The sequence below is a fragment of the Cryptosporidium bovis genome (assembly GCF_009768925.1).
Source record: "Cryptosporidium bovis isolate 45015 chromosome Unknown contig_4, whole genome shotgun sequence".
Taxonomy (NCBI): domain Eukaryota; phylum Apicomplexa; class Conoidasida; order Eucoccidiorida; family Cryptosporidiidae; genus Cryptosporidium; species Cryptosporidium bovis.
In genome coordinates this window covers 121883-137530 of record NW_027125050.1, presented here as the reverse complement: position 1 = coordinate 137530, position 15648 = coordinate 121883, and the positions used below count along the sequence as shown (strand labels likewise).

Genomic DNA, 15648 nt, shown 5'->3' with positions numbered 1-15648 from the left:
AATACCTCTAAGTAAGAAATTTGCACAGTTTATTCTTTGTAAAAAGAAAGAATAAAGAGTACAGAACAAATAAATGCAGTAAACAGGAAGGAAAATGCGTACAGAAAATGCAGTTAAAAGGAATAATAAGATAGGTGTCAGGAACGAATCACATATACCTTACAACCCAAAAATATCGGTTTTGCCAGAACATCATCAACTACTTGCAAGGTGCCGATTCAGAGAGTTTCAGTTATCACTGGGAAACTTTTGTGATTTTAACCAAGTAGACTTTGAAAATAGGAGTATATTGACATTTGGTGTATATTTGTTTGAGAATTTACTAGAATCAATACTGTGTTCAGGGACAGCTCTTGATAAACTTCATGAATTAGAATGTGATATTTATACTCATTTAAGTGAGAAAAGGGAAGGGAACATAAATTTAAGTTTTAGGGTAATAAATACTGAGAAAAAAGGTTTTACATTGCTGCCACTTGAGCATAAAGGATTGAACGAGAAATACAATAACAAAACTCTCAAAAGAGACAAAAATAAAGAAGAGAAGAGAGAGGGACAGAATAGCTATGAGGAGGAGCAACTAATACCCCCTAGAGAGTATTTGGAATTAATAGGTTACAAGGAACCAGTAACAAAGTCTTATGTGTTTCAGTTTCCATACAATTCTACACCAGAGGAGTTGATTTCGGAAAAGTGTATAATTGACTTATTAAGAAGGAGGGTACAAGATGACGAATGGTTGCATAGATTAGAGCGTGTGTCCAGCAATGTATCAAATTTGGCAAAAATAATTTTATACTTGATTGTAAATTATCCAATTACGTATAAAAGATTTAAGAAGGAAAGGGAAGGGGGTTTGATATTTAACAAGTTAAAAAATCCATTGTTTTACATGGCAACAATGAAATTATTGTTTGATGAGTATCCCAATGTGCTTGAAACAGGAGAAGAGTTAAATCCGAAAGATCCAGGTGATGCTAGAAGATTAGTAAATAGAATAAGAAGGAACAAGCTCGTTGGAATGCATCTTTTGGATATTAATTCTAAATTACTTAATTCAATGTACTATATATTAAAAGCAATAGGAGGTTCTGCGTGGAGATGCAACTCAGAGTATTTACAGTATTATCTTCATATGTCCTTTGTATTTGATAATCCAAACATGTTCTCGCAACTATCATCCAAAAACTTTATGTTTGACCACGACATATTTGAGTGGAACTATACACTAAATTCCTTATCACAACATATTCCTCTTTTAAATTCGTTTTTAAAACCACTTGCTACTTCAATTCTTGCAAACAGAGTTAGGAACAGACTTTCAAGTATAAATGAATACAATAATAACTTTAAACGGGAAGACGCGAAAGAAAAAGAATCAACGGTATTTCCGCCCCTATTAGGGAGTAGTATTGAGGCTAGATTTTTAACAAATGAGGTAATTAAACGTTCAAAGGCATTTTTCGGGAAAAGTGCAGGTGAACGTCTTATAAATAGCATTAAAAAAGAATACGATAACTGGCAATACAAATCCATAATACAAAATGATAACGAAAACAACAGAAAGAACGCATCTAACAAAAACAGCATTAAGGAATACAATCAGGCAATACTTGTCCAGGAGAAGAATTGTAGACATGTTAAATCGGTAATAAGTAATGCACTACCTCCATTATCACATATCTCTCCTAAGAACAAAAATATTCAAGTCAAAATTGCACCTGGACAAAAATATGTCCAATCCTTCTATGACAATAAAATTAATATTCCAAAAAATGCAGTTATTGAACGATAAAATATATACATACAGTAATATTAATTGAAAACAGCAAGGTTAATTTATAATTTTGATTGAAAGATAAAATATTCTTTTTAGGTAAAAAAATTGGTTGACAAAACATATAATAAGGTGACACCAAAAAATCAACAAAAAAATAATAATTGGCACAATAACAAATTAATTAGTTATAGTTTTATATTATGTTTGCTACAGTATTTACTCTAAATACGAACAAAGTAAATAATTTAATTAATATCTCCGAATTTATCTTCTTTATCTCCTGTCAATTTCATCTAATATAACATTTACAGAGAAAAATATTCAAGTTCTCATTTACTTAAAATCCAAGATCTGTGTATTCAAAGCAAATTACAAATTGCCATTTAATTTTCTTATCTGTGAATATCTGGCACAGTGACTCACATAAATTAGAGAACTTGTAATTGAATTCAAAGTTGAATTATCTAGGCCTATAAAAAACTGGATGGCATTTTCTACGTCATTCGAATCAAACGGATGTCTTCTTGAGAAATACTCGGTCCATTGAGAAAGAAGTAAGTCTAGTGTTTTTCTCCATATCATATTGCTTTGAATAGGTATAAATGGCGAATCTCCGGCTATATTTAACTCGGAAACACCATTATCGATCTTAGCCCCGTTGTTATGCGTTATATCTCTGAATGTTTCGGTATAATAATGGTTGTTTGCGTTATTGTATTCTCTTGAAGATGAAAGGGAAAAAGCTGAAGAGAATGATGAAGATTGATATAAATGTGGAGTAATACCAATAATAAGTTCAGCATTATTATTATCACACAAGTTCGAAAAAGAGTCAATGGAATTGTATTTATACGAATAGCCACCGCTTCCTATGCTACTTGTCTCCGAGTCGCTGGAAACTCCAATAAAAGGTAAATCAAATTGTGAGTAGTTATCTCTATATCTAAACTGAGGTGTTCTCGGACTTTCTTGATAATTTATTGTTCGTTTCCAATTAGAGCAGAAACAACTTTTTGATATTGGAACGTTTGTATCTGTGATTATAACTCTCTCTTCCGGGGACCATTCAATACTCTCGAGTGAGGAAACAACTGATAAATTATTATTGTCATTTATTTCTTCATTCTTGAGACCAGAATCGTTTTTTTTGTCTATTTGAGTGTCAGCATTACCTATATTTACTGTTTTTTTCACGTACTTTCCAAACTCTAACTTTATATCCTCGGAGCTCGAAATTAAAGTTGGTGAAGTGAGTGAATTTGAGTTCGAATTAGATTCTGAATTTGGAGAAGATAGTTGTGACGAAGATGACAGTAATAATAATCTTTTGTTATTACATTTTTTATTTTTTATTGATGGCAATGTTATAGAAGAGGAAAGAAAAGGTGAAAAAGAAGCGGAGCTAGAGGAAGACAAATCACGAACCTTTTTCAAACAATTGATTCCATGGCTGAAGTTATTTGCTCTTCCTAATGCCTTCCTTCTGGAATAGCATCTGTTTATCTTTGAGTAACCGGTATCTTTTGCACTATTTTGCGCCTTTCGTACCTTACTTAATTCAAACTCACTTATATATTCATCATTTCTGTCTGTAACACTGCCTGTTTTTATTGAATTGGCTTCAATTTTCATCTCAATTTTTTCTATTTATACATCAATTTGAATATATATCTATTTATTACCTCGCTTTTTCATCTATTTGCCTGAAATACCACTTAAAGGCGCCAATGACCTTTAATCTGTGATTAACTCTTTCTGCATAAATTTCTAACTATAAATCAACAAGAGTAAAAAGAAGAAATAGCTAGAATGTGAGATGGTCAATATGAATACCAACCACTCGCCAACGGTTTAAATTCTATTGTGCGCTTATTTGTGAGCCTTATATTTATCGTTTGATTTACATTTAATCTGTTAATAATATTTCAAGATACCCAATATATCTGGCACCGTGGCGCCAGATACATTTATTTATTACCTGAATTCCATTTATGCCGCAGCCGAAAAATCAATTTATTTAAGGTAGAAATGGAAGGCATACATATTATCGCAATATCAAAGCTAGTTGTGCATTATCAATGTTGTATAGATTTACCAATGTAACATATACATGCGCACATGCGTTTATATTGAAGTATGTAACATATAGATGCTATCTTAGTTTAGCCAGCTATCCATGCCACCACTAGTGTAACTTTCATTTTTTATTTTTTTAACTTTTAATTATAACGTGTTTTTGCATGCAATTGTAAATTTGCGTACCGTTGTTAAAATAAATGTGTTTCTTGTGGAAAGAAAGTGCATGTGTAGAAAAAAAATTAAATAGGTTTAACATTTGTATTCAGAAGAAAGTAGGTTAATGTAAACAAGATTGTTTTATAGCTTTGTTTTTATTTTATCTGTACTGTCCAGTATTATCGTGCTTTACCATCTGCACCCTATACTTTTTCTCCCCATATCATTGGCGGACATGTAAAAAGTATAAAATTAAAAAAAGTATTAACCATCATCAGAGTTTAAATTAGGTGAAGTCAAAGAGAACGCAGTAATACAAAGATATATGTTCAAGGTAAATGTAAAGTAGAAATTGAAGTATTTAATATAACTAAATTGAGGGAAAAAATAATCAAAATTAATGCAACGACAGAGTTTTTACAGTGTTAATATTTTGTAAAAAGATGATGAAGGTTTATGACAGCAAAAAAGGGTTGACTAGTGAAAATTTAGAACATGAATCATCTGGGAAGAGTACGGGAATAGTGTTAATTAGAACACCAATAATGTCAATGCTGTCTGTAGATTCCGGCAAGCCATTACATTTTAAATCATTTGTGTCACCAATGCTGGGCCATGTTCCAGGTGTGAGTGAAGAAAGTAGGAAGATGACACTCGGTTGCAGAATTCCGAGAGATTCAACTTTTTGCAATACATTAAAGCAAACTAGCTTTAAGTTGACACACAAACTTGAAGAGAATATAATTAAGAACGATAATTTGTGCGAGAAGATTAATATTAATCCATTGGTTCTTTGGAGTTCTCAAGATGAGAATGGAAACGTTAACAGAAAAATAGAGGTGGATCCAATGCTAACGAAGTGGTTAAGAGAACATCAAAGACAGGGTGTAATGTTTATTTTTGAATGCTTAATGGGGTTAAGAGACTTTAATGGTAATGGTTGCATATTAGCAGACGATATGGGACTTGGGAAAACGCTTCAGTCTATAACAATACTATGGACATTATTAAATCAGGGATTCGATGGCAAGCCTTCAGTAAGAAAGGCTGTAGTTGTGTGCCCGGCATCATTAGTAAAAAATTGGGCATCTGAAATAGATAAATGGTTACAAGGAAAATGCAAGTGCACAGCAGTAGCTGAAAGGGATAGAGAGAAGGTAATATCCTCTTTTGCCGGATTTAAGTATGATATGAATTCAAGAATACTAATAGCTTCATATGAAACATTTAGAATGCATGTTGAACAATTAGATAATGTGCCAATTGACTTGGTTATTTGTGATGAGGCACATAGATTGAAAAATGATAGAACAAAAACTGCAATATCAATAAACAATCTTCCAGCGAAGAAAAGATTATTACTAAGTGGTACACCAATACAAAATGACTTGGTTGAGTTTTACTCATTAGTTTCACTTGCTAATCCTCAAGTACTAGGTGATGTAACTCAATTTAAAAAGTTATATGCGAATCCAATATTGGAGGGAAGAGAGCCAGATGCAACAGAATGCCAACAGGAATTAGCGGCGAAAAGATTAATGGAATTGTCAAATATAACTAACCACTTTATTCTTAGACGTGCCAATACATTGTTGGCAAAAGTATTACCACCTAAAATAATTTTAAATATTTTCTGTAATTTGACACCAATACAAAGTTATTTATATAAGAAGTTTTTAAGATCATCAACATGTAAAAAAATTCTTGATTCTGAAAATAATTTGAGCAACAATAATAATTCATCTGGAATAACTGGACAAGTATTATCTTCGATACAATCATTAATGAAATTATGCAATCATCCTTTGTTAATTAGGCCTAAGAACAATGGTGGTTTTGGCAAAGGATTTGAAGGATGCGAAAAATATTTTGAGATGATGCATGGAAAAAATTGCAACTCAACTAATGAATATACTCGTGAATATTGTGACAACAGGAAAAATGCTACACTCTCGACAAATTTAAGAAATTCAAGATCTGGATTCAATTCAAAACCAAATCTAAGTGGTAAATTTTACCTTTTATCAAGACTTTTATTCCACATAAAAAGCAGTACTAAGGATAGAGTTGTTTTGGTTAGCAATTATACTCAAACCTTGGATTTATTCGAATCACTATGTAGGGATCTTCAAGTGCCTTGTGTTCGTTTAGATGGTTCAACAAGTATAACTAGAAGACACAATTTAGTTAAGACATTTAATGATCCAAATTCAAATAGTTTTGCCTTTTTGTTATCTTCTAAGGCAGGTGGATGTGGAATTAATCTTATTGGAGCAAATAGACTTGTCATGTTCGATCCTGATTGGAATCCTGCTAATGATAAACAAGCATTGGCTAGAGTTTGGAGAGATGGTCAAAAAAAAAATTGTTATATTTATAGATTATTTTCAACAGGCACAATCGAAGAAAAAATATATCAAAGACAATTATGCAAAGATGGTCTTAGTGCGATGCTTGTCACTTCTACAGGAAACAACGAACTAAAAGATTCTATATCTGCTGATTTGGTTAGAGATTTATTTACATTAAAGGAAAATACCATTTCAGATACACATGATATGATTCAATGCAATCGTTGTTATGATGATCAAGGTAATATTTTGGACATGGTTCCGCAAACGACAGGACTAGAAGACGAATTAAATACTTGGGGTCATTATTATTCATTTGATGGAATTCCCGATGAAATACTTTCAAACACATTAAGTGAGTGTTTAGGTAACAACTATGAGACAGAAAACCGTGAATTACATAAAACAAAGTCCAATCCATTTGAATTACCTCACAATTTTTCACCAGTGTCATTTGTAATGGCCTGTAGAATTGAGCTTCAAAGCCAGGATGGAGAAAACGAAAAAGAGGGAAAAGAAAACATTTGCAATACTGATAATGTTATGGGTCGCAAGTGCGACTCAAATAACACTGTTATAAATATATTTGGCGAAGAGGTACCTTCGGATACTGAAACAAAAAAAAGAAAAGCAAATGATAATCAATGCAAAATGAACGACCAAAGTGACTCAGAAGAGTGTGCTGAAGAAGATGAAAGTGAATTTAATTCAGAAGAATATGACAAAATGGAAGTTGATTGCGATTCATCAAACAGTGAAATGTGCGATTAATTTATTGCTACTCTTTGGCGCCATTCACTTTAATAAAATAGTTTGCATTTGTTTTATTTTTCCGCCAGGTAAACTAGATAATGATAAAAAGGGTGTTCCAAGGTGAAAAACTGTGAACAGGGAAAGAAAATAATAATATTTTTTAATTATAACAGTGGGATATATGATATTGGTGCTTTAAATTTTTATTGAGAGATAATGTCAAACGATTGGTGTACAATAGAAAGTGATCCCGGAGTTTTTACAGAATTAATTGAGAAGTACGGAGTTAAGGGTGCACAATTTACAGAGATATATGACTATAGTGATGATGGGATAATTAATATAATAAGCGAATTTGGTAATATATATGGGATAATATTTCTTTTTAAGTTTGTGGAGAGAACGAAAGATACATATATAAATATCCCAATGGAAGCACCATTTGGAATGTTTTATGCGCGTCAAGTAATAAATAATGCTTGTGCAACACAAGCAATACTTTCTATATTATTAAACCGAGAAGATATAAATATAGGCCCTCATCTATCTGAATTAAAAAAGTTTTCAGCGGAATTTGATGCTACTTCAAAAGGACTTGTAATAGGAAATAGCGAAGTATTAAGAACAGCTCACAACTCGTTTTATCCCATATCATCTTTAGAGATATCCGATCCGGAAATAAAAAGTACAAAAGGTGATGCATTTCATTACGTTTGTTATATTCCATTTGGCGATAATGTTTATGAATTAGATGGCCTTGCATCTGGTGTGGTCAAACTTGGAAAACCAACTGTTATTGATGACAATAATAACAGTGGAATTGATAAACTATACGCAAACCCAAAGATATGGGTAGATATTGCAATAAATGAAGTTAAAAGAAGGATGGGACTTTATAAAAGTGATGATAATAAAGGTGAGATTAGATTTAGTTTAATGGCAGTTGTTCCTGATAAAATATATAATTTAAATAAAAAAATAAAGGAATTGAATAGAACTAAACAAATATACATTGCAAAACTAATGAGCTTAAGTGATGAATATATTCCTGAAATGGGGTATGACAATGATGATTGCGATGATGAAGACTCACTTTGTGGTGATGGTGAAATAGAATCGCTTATTACAGAGATACCAGACAATGTAGAAAAAATAAAGAACAAAATAAGTAGTATAAATCAAGAAATCAACGGCAACTTGTCCATTTTAGATGCTGAAAAGTGTATTCGTAGTGAATGGAAAAGAGAAAATGTGAGGAGAAGACATGACTTCCTTCCATTTGTTCTCACATTATTAAAACATGCTTCAAAAAAAGGTCTATTAACCAAAAAAATGTCTCAGTTGTTAGATACATAATAGTGTTAAAAATTTGATTAATACATACCTATATTTAATTATTATTTCCACTAACGGGATAATTCAATAGATTCTCCATGTAACTACTCTTTTATTTTCATTTGGTTCACATTCTATTTTAATATTGTCAATATTATTAAGGATGACATATTTATCATTTTTTTCAATAAATAGTTCCACTCTACTATATTTATCTAATATAGGTATTTTATCTTTAATTTCACGACACAAACTCTCATCAATTTCCGTTCCAAAGTCGTATTTCATTGGAATTCTAACATATATAGGATCTTGAATGTGATCATTATTTTGGCCATTGTTAATTATATTCAGAATAGTATTCCTGATTTCAGATCTATACTTATCAGAGTAAATATATTTTTTTATATCAGAACAAATTAATGTTGACAAATCGTCAAATAAATCCTCAAATTCCATTAATTCTGTATACCCTTTACCTACCAATAGGCTTTGGTACTTACTTATCTCTGATAATTTACTATTTGATTCTAACCATAATATATTCAAACTAGAACGAATGTGTGGATTGGTAACTTTACATTCATTTATAATAGGTGAAATTATTTCGTTTATGTTGTTATAATCAATTGATATTTTGTTATTCTCTTTTTTTATATTCACCTTTGTTATACATTGTTTTTCATTTAATTTTGTACATTCATTTATATTTGCATGGTTAGGTAGTACCATAATTGAATTAAATTCCTTATTCAATTCTTGAGCAACAATAAATGAAGATATTAACCAAAGATATTCGTTTATGTATATAGAAGAACTATAACATTCTTTTAAGCTCTTATGCTTTTCCCAATTGCTTTTACTGATTTTCTCACATATACTTTGTAACAACACTTTAATGTCTTCCAAAAAAGTATCACTTTCCGTTTTTTCTTCTGTACATCTTACAAAATCATGAATTAATATGATGTTGAGTATTAACACTAATAGAATCAACAAATTAAAAAAATTTTTCATTCCATTACGTTTGCCTTTCATCATTAATTGCTAATTAGATTTAAATCTAATAAATGCCGTTAAGACATCAATAAAGTAACAATATTCAGGTCTACCTTATTTTGTTTACATATTTGTATTTGTTTATCAATTCATTTTTAAATATTTAATCACAAACCTATTATGAACACTAAAGTGAATAAGTAAACTACTATTTTACCTTATGTGTGGACAAAAGTACATGCATACATGCATGCATAAAAATTGCCGGTAATTAGCATTTTTCATGGAGTAACAAAATGCCTATCATTTTAATTTTATAATATTTGACGATTTTAGAAAGTGGATTAACGGAAAATATAGTAAAATACTATACAAAAGTAAATATACATACATTGAATACGTAGTTGAAAATAGATTGTTAGCAAATATTAATATGGACATAAGTGAAATAATAAAACGAGACGTGGCACTTAAATATCTTGATTTTAATTTGTAATGCTTATTTCAGCCACATTAAATTATATTCAGTGCAATAGATTACCTTAAAATGGAAAAATTGCTTGCATTCAACAAGGGTTAAGGTGAGTATTCCAAACCCGGTATTTACACCAGTATAACTATAAAATAAGTAAATTTAAAAATATACAACGGGAGTTAATGCCTTATATATATAAAATAAGTCATTTACTGTGTCTTGGTAATAAGAAATCAAATGTTGAAAAAATTTACATATATTTAAACGATTATGTAGTGCTCTCGATGTTAATGCAAACAATGGACTAGACTAGGCTAGACTAGACCAGACCTGTAGAAAAATAGAAAGAAAAAACGATAAAGGTCAAACAAGTACCAAAAATTGTAAAACACAATATAACGTAATGTATCATATATAAATAATATATAAATTGATTAAACAAATAGATATATTATCACATTAGGTTATTAGTATAAAGTACAAAAAGAGAAATGTGTACCAGGAACAATATATTAGACAATAGTAATGTAAGTTACGTGTGTAATAGGAAACAGATAAATTGTCCCTGCATAAGGAACTGCATTTGCAGCATAATACTCCAGAATGGCATTGGAATAAGCGGACCTATATGTCAAAATGTCGATAGACATGTATGTAGAATTGGTGGTTATGGTGGTTTGATTAGGAGAAACAACAGGGTGATACTAGGTGGCAACACCTATAACAGAAGTGAGTGTATTAACTGTAATGGATGCTTACATAAATTAATACTGCAAGGAGGGTACAAATATGGTACACAATGTAATAATAATAATAATAGCAATGGGAAAGTACTAGTTCAACAACCAGATAACGTACGGACAGTGCAGCATTGCTGTCATTGTGCAAAGCAAAGAAACCAGATAATACTTAACAGAAGTGAACTTAATTCCTATTGTTTATGTCAGGGTTGCTGCTCATGTTTGTCTCTATAATTCGAATAATGGTATAATGTTACTCATAAAATAGGTGTTTACAACAGAACAATATCGATGCTATCATTGTTGATATCATTGTTTTAAGTTAGCCAGAAATGAAATGATTTCAGTGTTGTCAGCAGTTTCTTGTGGTTTAAGACCATCATCGTTAACTATAAGAGGATCGGCACCGTAACTAGTTAGAAGTTTGACGCACTCTAAATTGTCACAGGTGGCTGAGATGTGAAGAGGGGTGTCTCCAAATTTGTCCTTACCGTTCGGATCGGCCCCGTATTTAAGCAACAGTGCAGAAAGCTCTATGTAACCTTTATCACAGGCATAGTGAAGAGCAGTCGAACCTTCAGAACTAGTCGATCTTGAAAGGAACTGAAATTTGTCTAGAATACCTTTTATATAGTCTATATTATTATTATTTACCTGAGAACAAAATGCATCAAAAACAATGTTAGAACAGTTACTCTCATTAAAAATTGGATTTAATAAGGCATTATTAATAATACCTTTACTCTCAATATCAATCTCTTCTATCCCCTTGTCATCTGGAGAAGTCATAACTGGGATAGAAGTTGAATTTGATAATGAAATTTCTCGTATATCCTTACCAATAGTCGTTTCCCAGTCGGGATTTTTCTTAATAATAAGTTCAATATATTTTTCAGCTGCATCCTCCGGACTAATACCCTTTTTCTCAGCCCATGATTTAGCTTTGGCCTTGTCTTTAAGACTAAATACTGAAAAAACAGAGGAACCGGAATTTGGAGAATCGCCCACTGTTGCCTGCTTATAGTATCCATACAATTCCAGCAATTCATCGTTGCTAAAAGAGCTCACATTGTCTGCACAATATTTCGCTGCACTTGCGAATTTAGTATTCTTCTCCAATATGTCCGTCATCCCCGAGAGTTGCTTGCCACACTATATATCTGATGTAAAAAAAACGTTAGCTTGTTCTAAAGCAAAGGCAGGGAAAAGCTTACTTTTTCCGTATTTTAATAATAGATAATTAAATAAACTTCAATCCAAAAATATGTTATTCTTCTACAAACTGAATTTAAATAAGCACTTCACGTATTTACATTTTTAGCAATACAAATCTGCCGCCCCCACCCAACCCCTCACTGTTCCAATTAAATGCAAAATTAAAAAAAGGTCTGTGAATCTGACAAATGGTTCGGTGAACAATCAAAGACATAATTAAACACATAAAACCAACATTAAACAACAACTACTGTCGCTATATACATATTTAGCCTTAATACAAACTAATTACTGATAAGTACCTCATTAATAATTGTAGCACTGCCAATGTGGCGCCTGATATGAATTATTTACAATGTTGCGAGCATTGGCATAAAACAAATGCACAAACAAATTAGAACTTTGAATTGTTAACTGCAATTTTTAAGCCGTTTTGAAGCGTTTCAGTAAACTCTTTCATTGCATTAGCAATGCTATCGTCCGCCTCTTGTCTTGACTTTGAGGTGGAGTTGATGGCATTCCTTATGCTCTTAAATTCTTGTGTAACAAAATTGTTAAATTGATTGTGTGGGTTGAATAAGTTAATTCTTGAGTTGTTCTCAAAATTATTGCTGAATTCTTTGATTCTCTCATGCAAACCAAAATGACTTTTACTGCTCGAAAGTTTTGATATTTTATCGTTTATATTCTTAATTGTAGAGTTGTTTATCTGATTTGCGTTTATAAATATGTTTGTTACTTTCTCAATGGTAATATAGTAGCTTCTTAACTCTTGCTTAATTTTTTCGAATTCCGCATTTAAATGATTTATTTGTTTAATGTGGATATTATCTGTTGAGTTATTTTTTGTATTTGTAAACTTTGCTTCTACCAACTCGCACCTACACAATATGCCTTCCAATGTATTCATAATTAGTTCTATTCTGTGCAAAACCTTCATTGTTGTTTCTTCAATCATATTGTTTCCTATACTCTCGGTAGTTTTTTGCAGCTCTAACATCATTCTTTCCCTTTCTCTTATACAATCTAATATTTCATCTTTTACCTCTTCCTGAATTCTTACTATTTCTGCAATTTTGTTCTTGTTTTTCGCTGGAACATAACTCTCCATCTTTCATACATATTAATTCTATTTGAAGATGTTTGCTAATATTTCTCAATCTCTAAACCACAAAATCGAGGGCTGCGCAGCGTTGTGGTCTGTTACTTAGAAAGCTCACATATATATAACACTCCAAAGTGTGTTGTATAAATACTTAAATTGTAAATTAATTCCCAAGAAGTGCTTGAAAACAGGCAGGGCGTTTGTGAGAGAAAAAATACAGCAAATGAACTAAATATTATTAGGTCGGCGCCAAATTTACTCAGTGCACAAGGGAATTGCACCTAGATAATTTAATTTAAAAAATGTGAGGTAAAACTAACAGAATTGTAGTTTAATGTTTAGAAATCAAGGTCAATTAAAGAACCAATACCTTCCAATTCCTTAATTGGCTTGAATTCACAATTTGATGACTGTTTCTGTTTATTATCAATCACTTTATCCGATAAAAGACTGTTATTGTTATTATCGACATGTTCAATATTAATTTTGCGGTTTTTAATGGAAAGGTTTTTGAATAATGTGTTAGTTTCTTGTGTTTTTTCGGCCTTTGAGGCACCTAAAACCTCTTTTAAGTTTATAATACTTGAGTTGCTACTTTCGAGTTCTCTGTTTTCATTTGAAGGTTCGTCGATCTCTATAAGGTTATCGGTTATTTCGATGGTATTCTCGAAGAAGGATGTTGTCTCTGAAGTACCTGAAATTTTGCCATTACTGTTACTTTGGCTATCATTGTTAATTATCTCAGTAATCAACTTGGCTTTTTTTCTACATTGCAAGTTATAATTGGAAACATTATCAAGTAGTTGGATAAAGTCGTCATTTGAGTATTCAATGAGGCAATCCTTTGTTGTTCCATTTAACTCTAGTAAAGAGAGAAGAAGGCAAAGTATTTTATATACGATTTTTTGGTCATCTGACCTCGCATTGTTCAGTGGAGAAAGCTTTGAATCATCAATATTACTAAAACCACTTCCATTGTGGACTTTATTTCGTTCACTATATTTCTCACTTAAGTCGTTTCCACTATCAAAGTAATGGCGATAATATTGCTTTAGTTTTTTATGCAGCAAACTAATTACAACTGGAACGTCTAATTTAAGTATCTCTTTAATATTATTCTGCAACTGCTCACTAGAAGGAGTTACAATTAAACCGGTAACTAAACAATAATTTTCAACAAAACTGGTCTCTAAGGCATCATTTTTCACGTAAGATATTGGCTCTGTCTCACAGTTCTCTTTTCTAGATTCGAACTTTGAAAACCTACCTAAATTGTCTTGAGTATTGCTTATTTTGGCATTATTACCAATGACACCATTTATAGTGTTTACGTTCGGAAAGCTTGTTTCTGTACTGGATTGTCTCATGTTGTTCACATTGCATTCAAAAATGTTTTGGTTAGGTCGTATTGTGTTGTTTATATTGTGAAGCTCCCTTTGTCTATTATAACTTGAAGAGGAAGATGCACCATATATATTATTTCCATTGTTAGTGTAGTAATTGGAAATCCCATTAACCAATTTGTTAGGTATAACTTTAAGAACCAAGTCTGAAATATCTTCAACTACTTGGTTATATCTTCCTATTTTTGCATTATAAATAATTGAATTTCCTATACTAGAAATATCAGATTTATTACTATATTCGAACTTATCTATAAAGCTAGGGTTGCCGAAACCATGTATTCTGTTCTTGTAATTATTCACTCCACCAACATTATTGCCATAGCTGCCAAAACCATTTGTATTATTGTCCATGATCCTGTTGTTACTTCCCATTATTCTCATACCTTCACCGTTCGCCACCTTTACATTACAATCGTTTTTATTACTATTGCTGAAGATTGACTTCAAACACTGAATTGCCTCCTCTCTAACTAGCTCTGAAAGTGTATCACCATACACTGGATCATATGATCCCTTGTACCCCTGGCAATATCTTATCTGGCTTGCGTGACGCTGAATCAATATTTTAAAACTAGGGTTTCCTTTATCACATAAATGTTTTATAATTCTTAAAGATTTAAATTTCGTTATTGGATCGTTTTTTTTCAATTTCTTTATTAGATAATTCTCTAAATATACACAATTATTGTCACTTGTAAAACTATAGTTCGATACCTCATTTAAAATGTACCCGGATGGTGTTGATGGTGAGCCTGAGCTGAATGCAGACTGCAGAACGCTCTTATCAGACATTTTTACTGTGGATTATAATTAGAAACTTCTTACCCACACCTTCTTTTTTATTTAGCTCCTTTTTATTCCGTTAATTTCCTTTTTTCTCATTCTAATCCATACACTTCATGTATTTTATATCCATCACTTATAAAATACTTTGAAATAAGCGCCTAAATACACTTACCCGCCAATCGCTTTTTCATATTTAAAAAGATTAAGAGAATACCGAATTGTAATTAGATTTAATAAGTGGAATTTTTTTGTTTGAAATTGAATATAATAAAAAACGAAGCATGAATTGAAGTCTCATTAGCAGTGATAAAATGACTAAAAGTCGTGTGAACATTCCGTTATCATTGTGTTTTTATTATTAGTTTTTGTGATATTTTTAAATTTCATTTTTTAAAGTTGCGATTAATATAGAAATGCATCAGGCAAATACTGCATTTCTAGTTATTTACTGTAATGACGGTTTTTAAT

At 31.4% G+C, this 15648-nt stretch overlaps 8 protein-coding genes across 8 annotated transcripts; 3 read left to right on the top strand and 5 right to left on the bottom strand.

The window, feature by feature from the left end:
* Positions 1 to 94: 94 nt before the first annotated feature.
* FG379_002856 (uncharacterized protein) lies at positions 95 to 1795 on the top strand (the record flags this gene model as incomplete). Its single annotated transcript, XM_067328546.1, has 1 exon — positions 95 to 1795. The coding sequence occupies one exon, from the start codon at positions 95 to 97 to the stop codon at positions 1793 to 1795; it is 1701 nt and encodes a 566-aa protein (XP_067182044.1).
* Positions 1796 to 2149: 354 nt separating this feature from the next.
* Positions 2150 to 3412, bottom strand: FG379_002854 (uncharacterized protein; the record flags this gene model as incomplete). The annotated part of the gene is made up of 1 exon (XM_067328544.1): positions 2150 to 3412. One exon carries the CDS (start codon positions 3410 to 3412, stop codon positions 2150 to 2152), a length of 1263 nt encoding a protein of 420 aa, XP_067182042.1.
* A 1046-nt stretch (positions 3413 to 4458) lies between these two features.
* On the top strand, positions 4459 to 7137 carry FG379_002853 (DNA repair RAD54-like; the record flags this gene model as incomplete). Its single annotated transcript, XM_067328543.1, has 1 exon — positions 4459 to 7137. The coding sequence occupies one exon, from the start codon at positions 4459 to 4461 to the stop codon at positions 7135 to 7137; it is 2679 nt and encodes an 892-aa protein (XP_067182041.1).
* A 198-nt stretch (positions 7138 to 7335) lies between these two features.
* FG379_002852 (uncharacterized protein) lies at positions 7336 to 8475 on the top strand (the record flags this gene model as incomplete). Its single annotated transcript, XM_067328542.1, has 1 exon — positions 7336 to 8475. The coding sequence occupies one exon, from the start codon at positions 7336 to 7338 to the stop codon at positions 8473 to 8475; it is 1140 nt and encodes a 379-aa protein (XP_067182040.1).
* Positions 8476 to 8538: 63 nt separating this feature from the next.
* Positions 8539 to 9471, bottom strand: FG379_002851 (uncharacterized protein; the record flags this gene model as incomplete). The annotated part of the gene is made up of 1 exon (XM_067328541.1): positions 8539 to 9471. The coding sequence occupies one exon, from the start codon at positions 9469 to 9471 to the stop codon at positions 8539 to 8541; it is 933 nt and encodes a 310-aa protein (XP_067182039.1).
* A 1506-nt stretch (positions 9472 to 10977) lies between these two features.
* On the bottom strand, positions 10978 to 11799 carry FG379_002850 (uncharacterized protein; the record flags this gene model as incomplete). Its single annotated transcript, XM_067328540.1, has 1 exon — positions 10978 to 11799. One exon carries the CDS (start codon positions 11797 to 11799, stop codon positions 10978 to 10980), a length of 822 nt encoding a protein of 273 aa, XP_067182038.1.
* Positions 11800 to 12277: 478 nt separating this feature from the next.
* FG379_002849 (uncharacterized protein) lies at positions 12278 to 12994 on the bottom strand (the record flags this gene model as incomplete). The annotated part of the gene is made up of 1 exon (XM_067328539.1): positions 12278 to 12994. The coding sequence occupies one exon, from the start codon at positions 12992 to 12994 to the stop codon at positions 12278 to 12280; it is 717 nt and encodes a 238-aa protein (XP_067182037.1).
* A 332-nt stretch (positions 12995 to 13326) lies between these two features.
* On the bottom strand, positions 13327 to 15186 carry FG379_002848 (epsin like ENTH domain (alpha-alpha superhelix)involved in vesicular transport; the record flags this gene model as incomplete). The annotated part of the gene is made up of 1 exon (XM_067328538.1): positions 13327 to 15186. One exon carries the CDS (start codon positions 15184 to 15186, stop codon positions 13327 to 13329), a length of 1860 nt encoding a protein of 619 aa, XP_067182036.1.
* Positions 15187 to 15648: the final 462 nt, after the last annotated feature.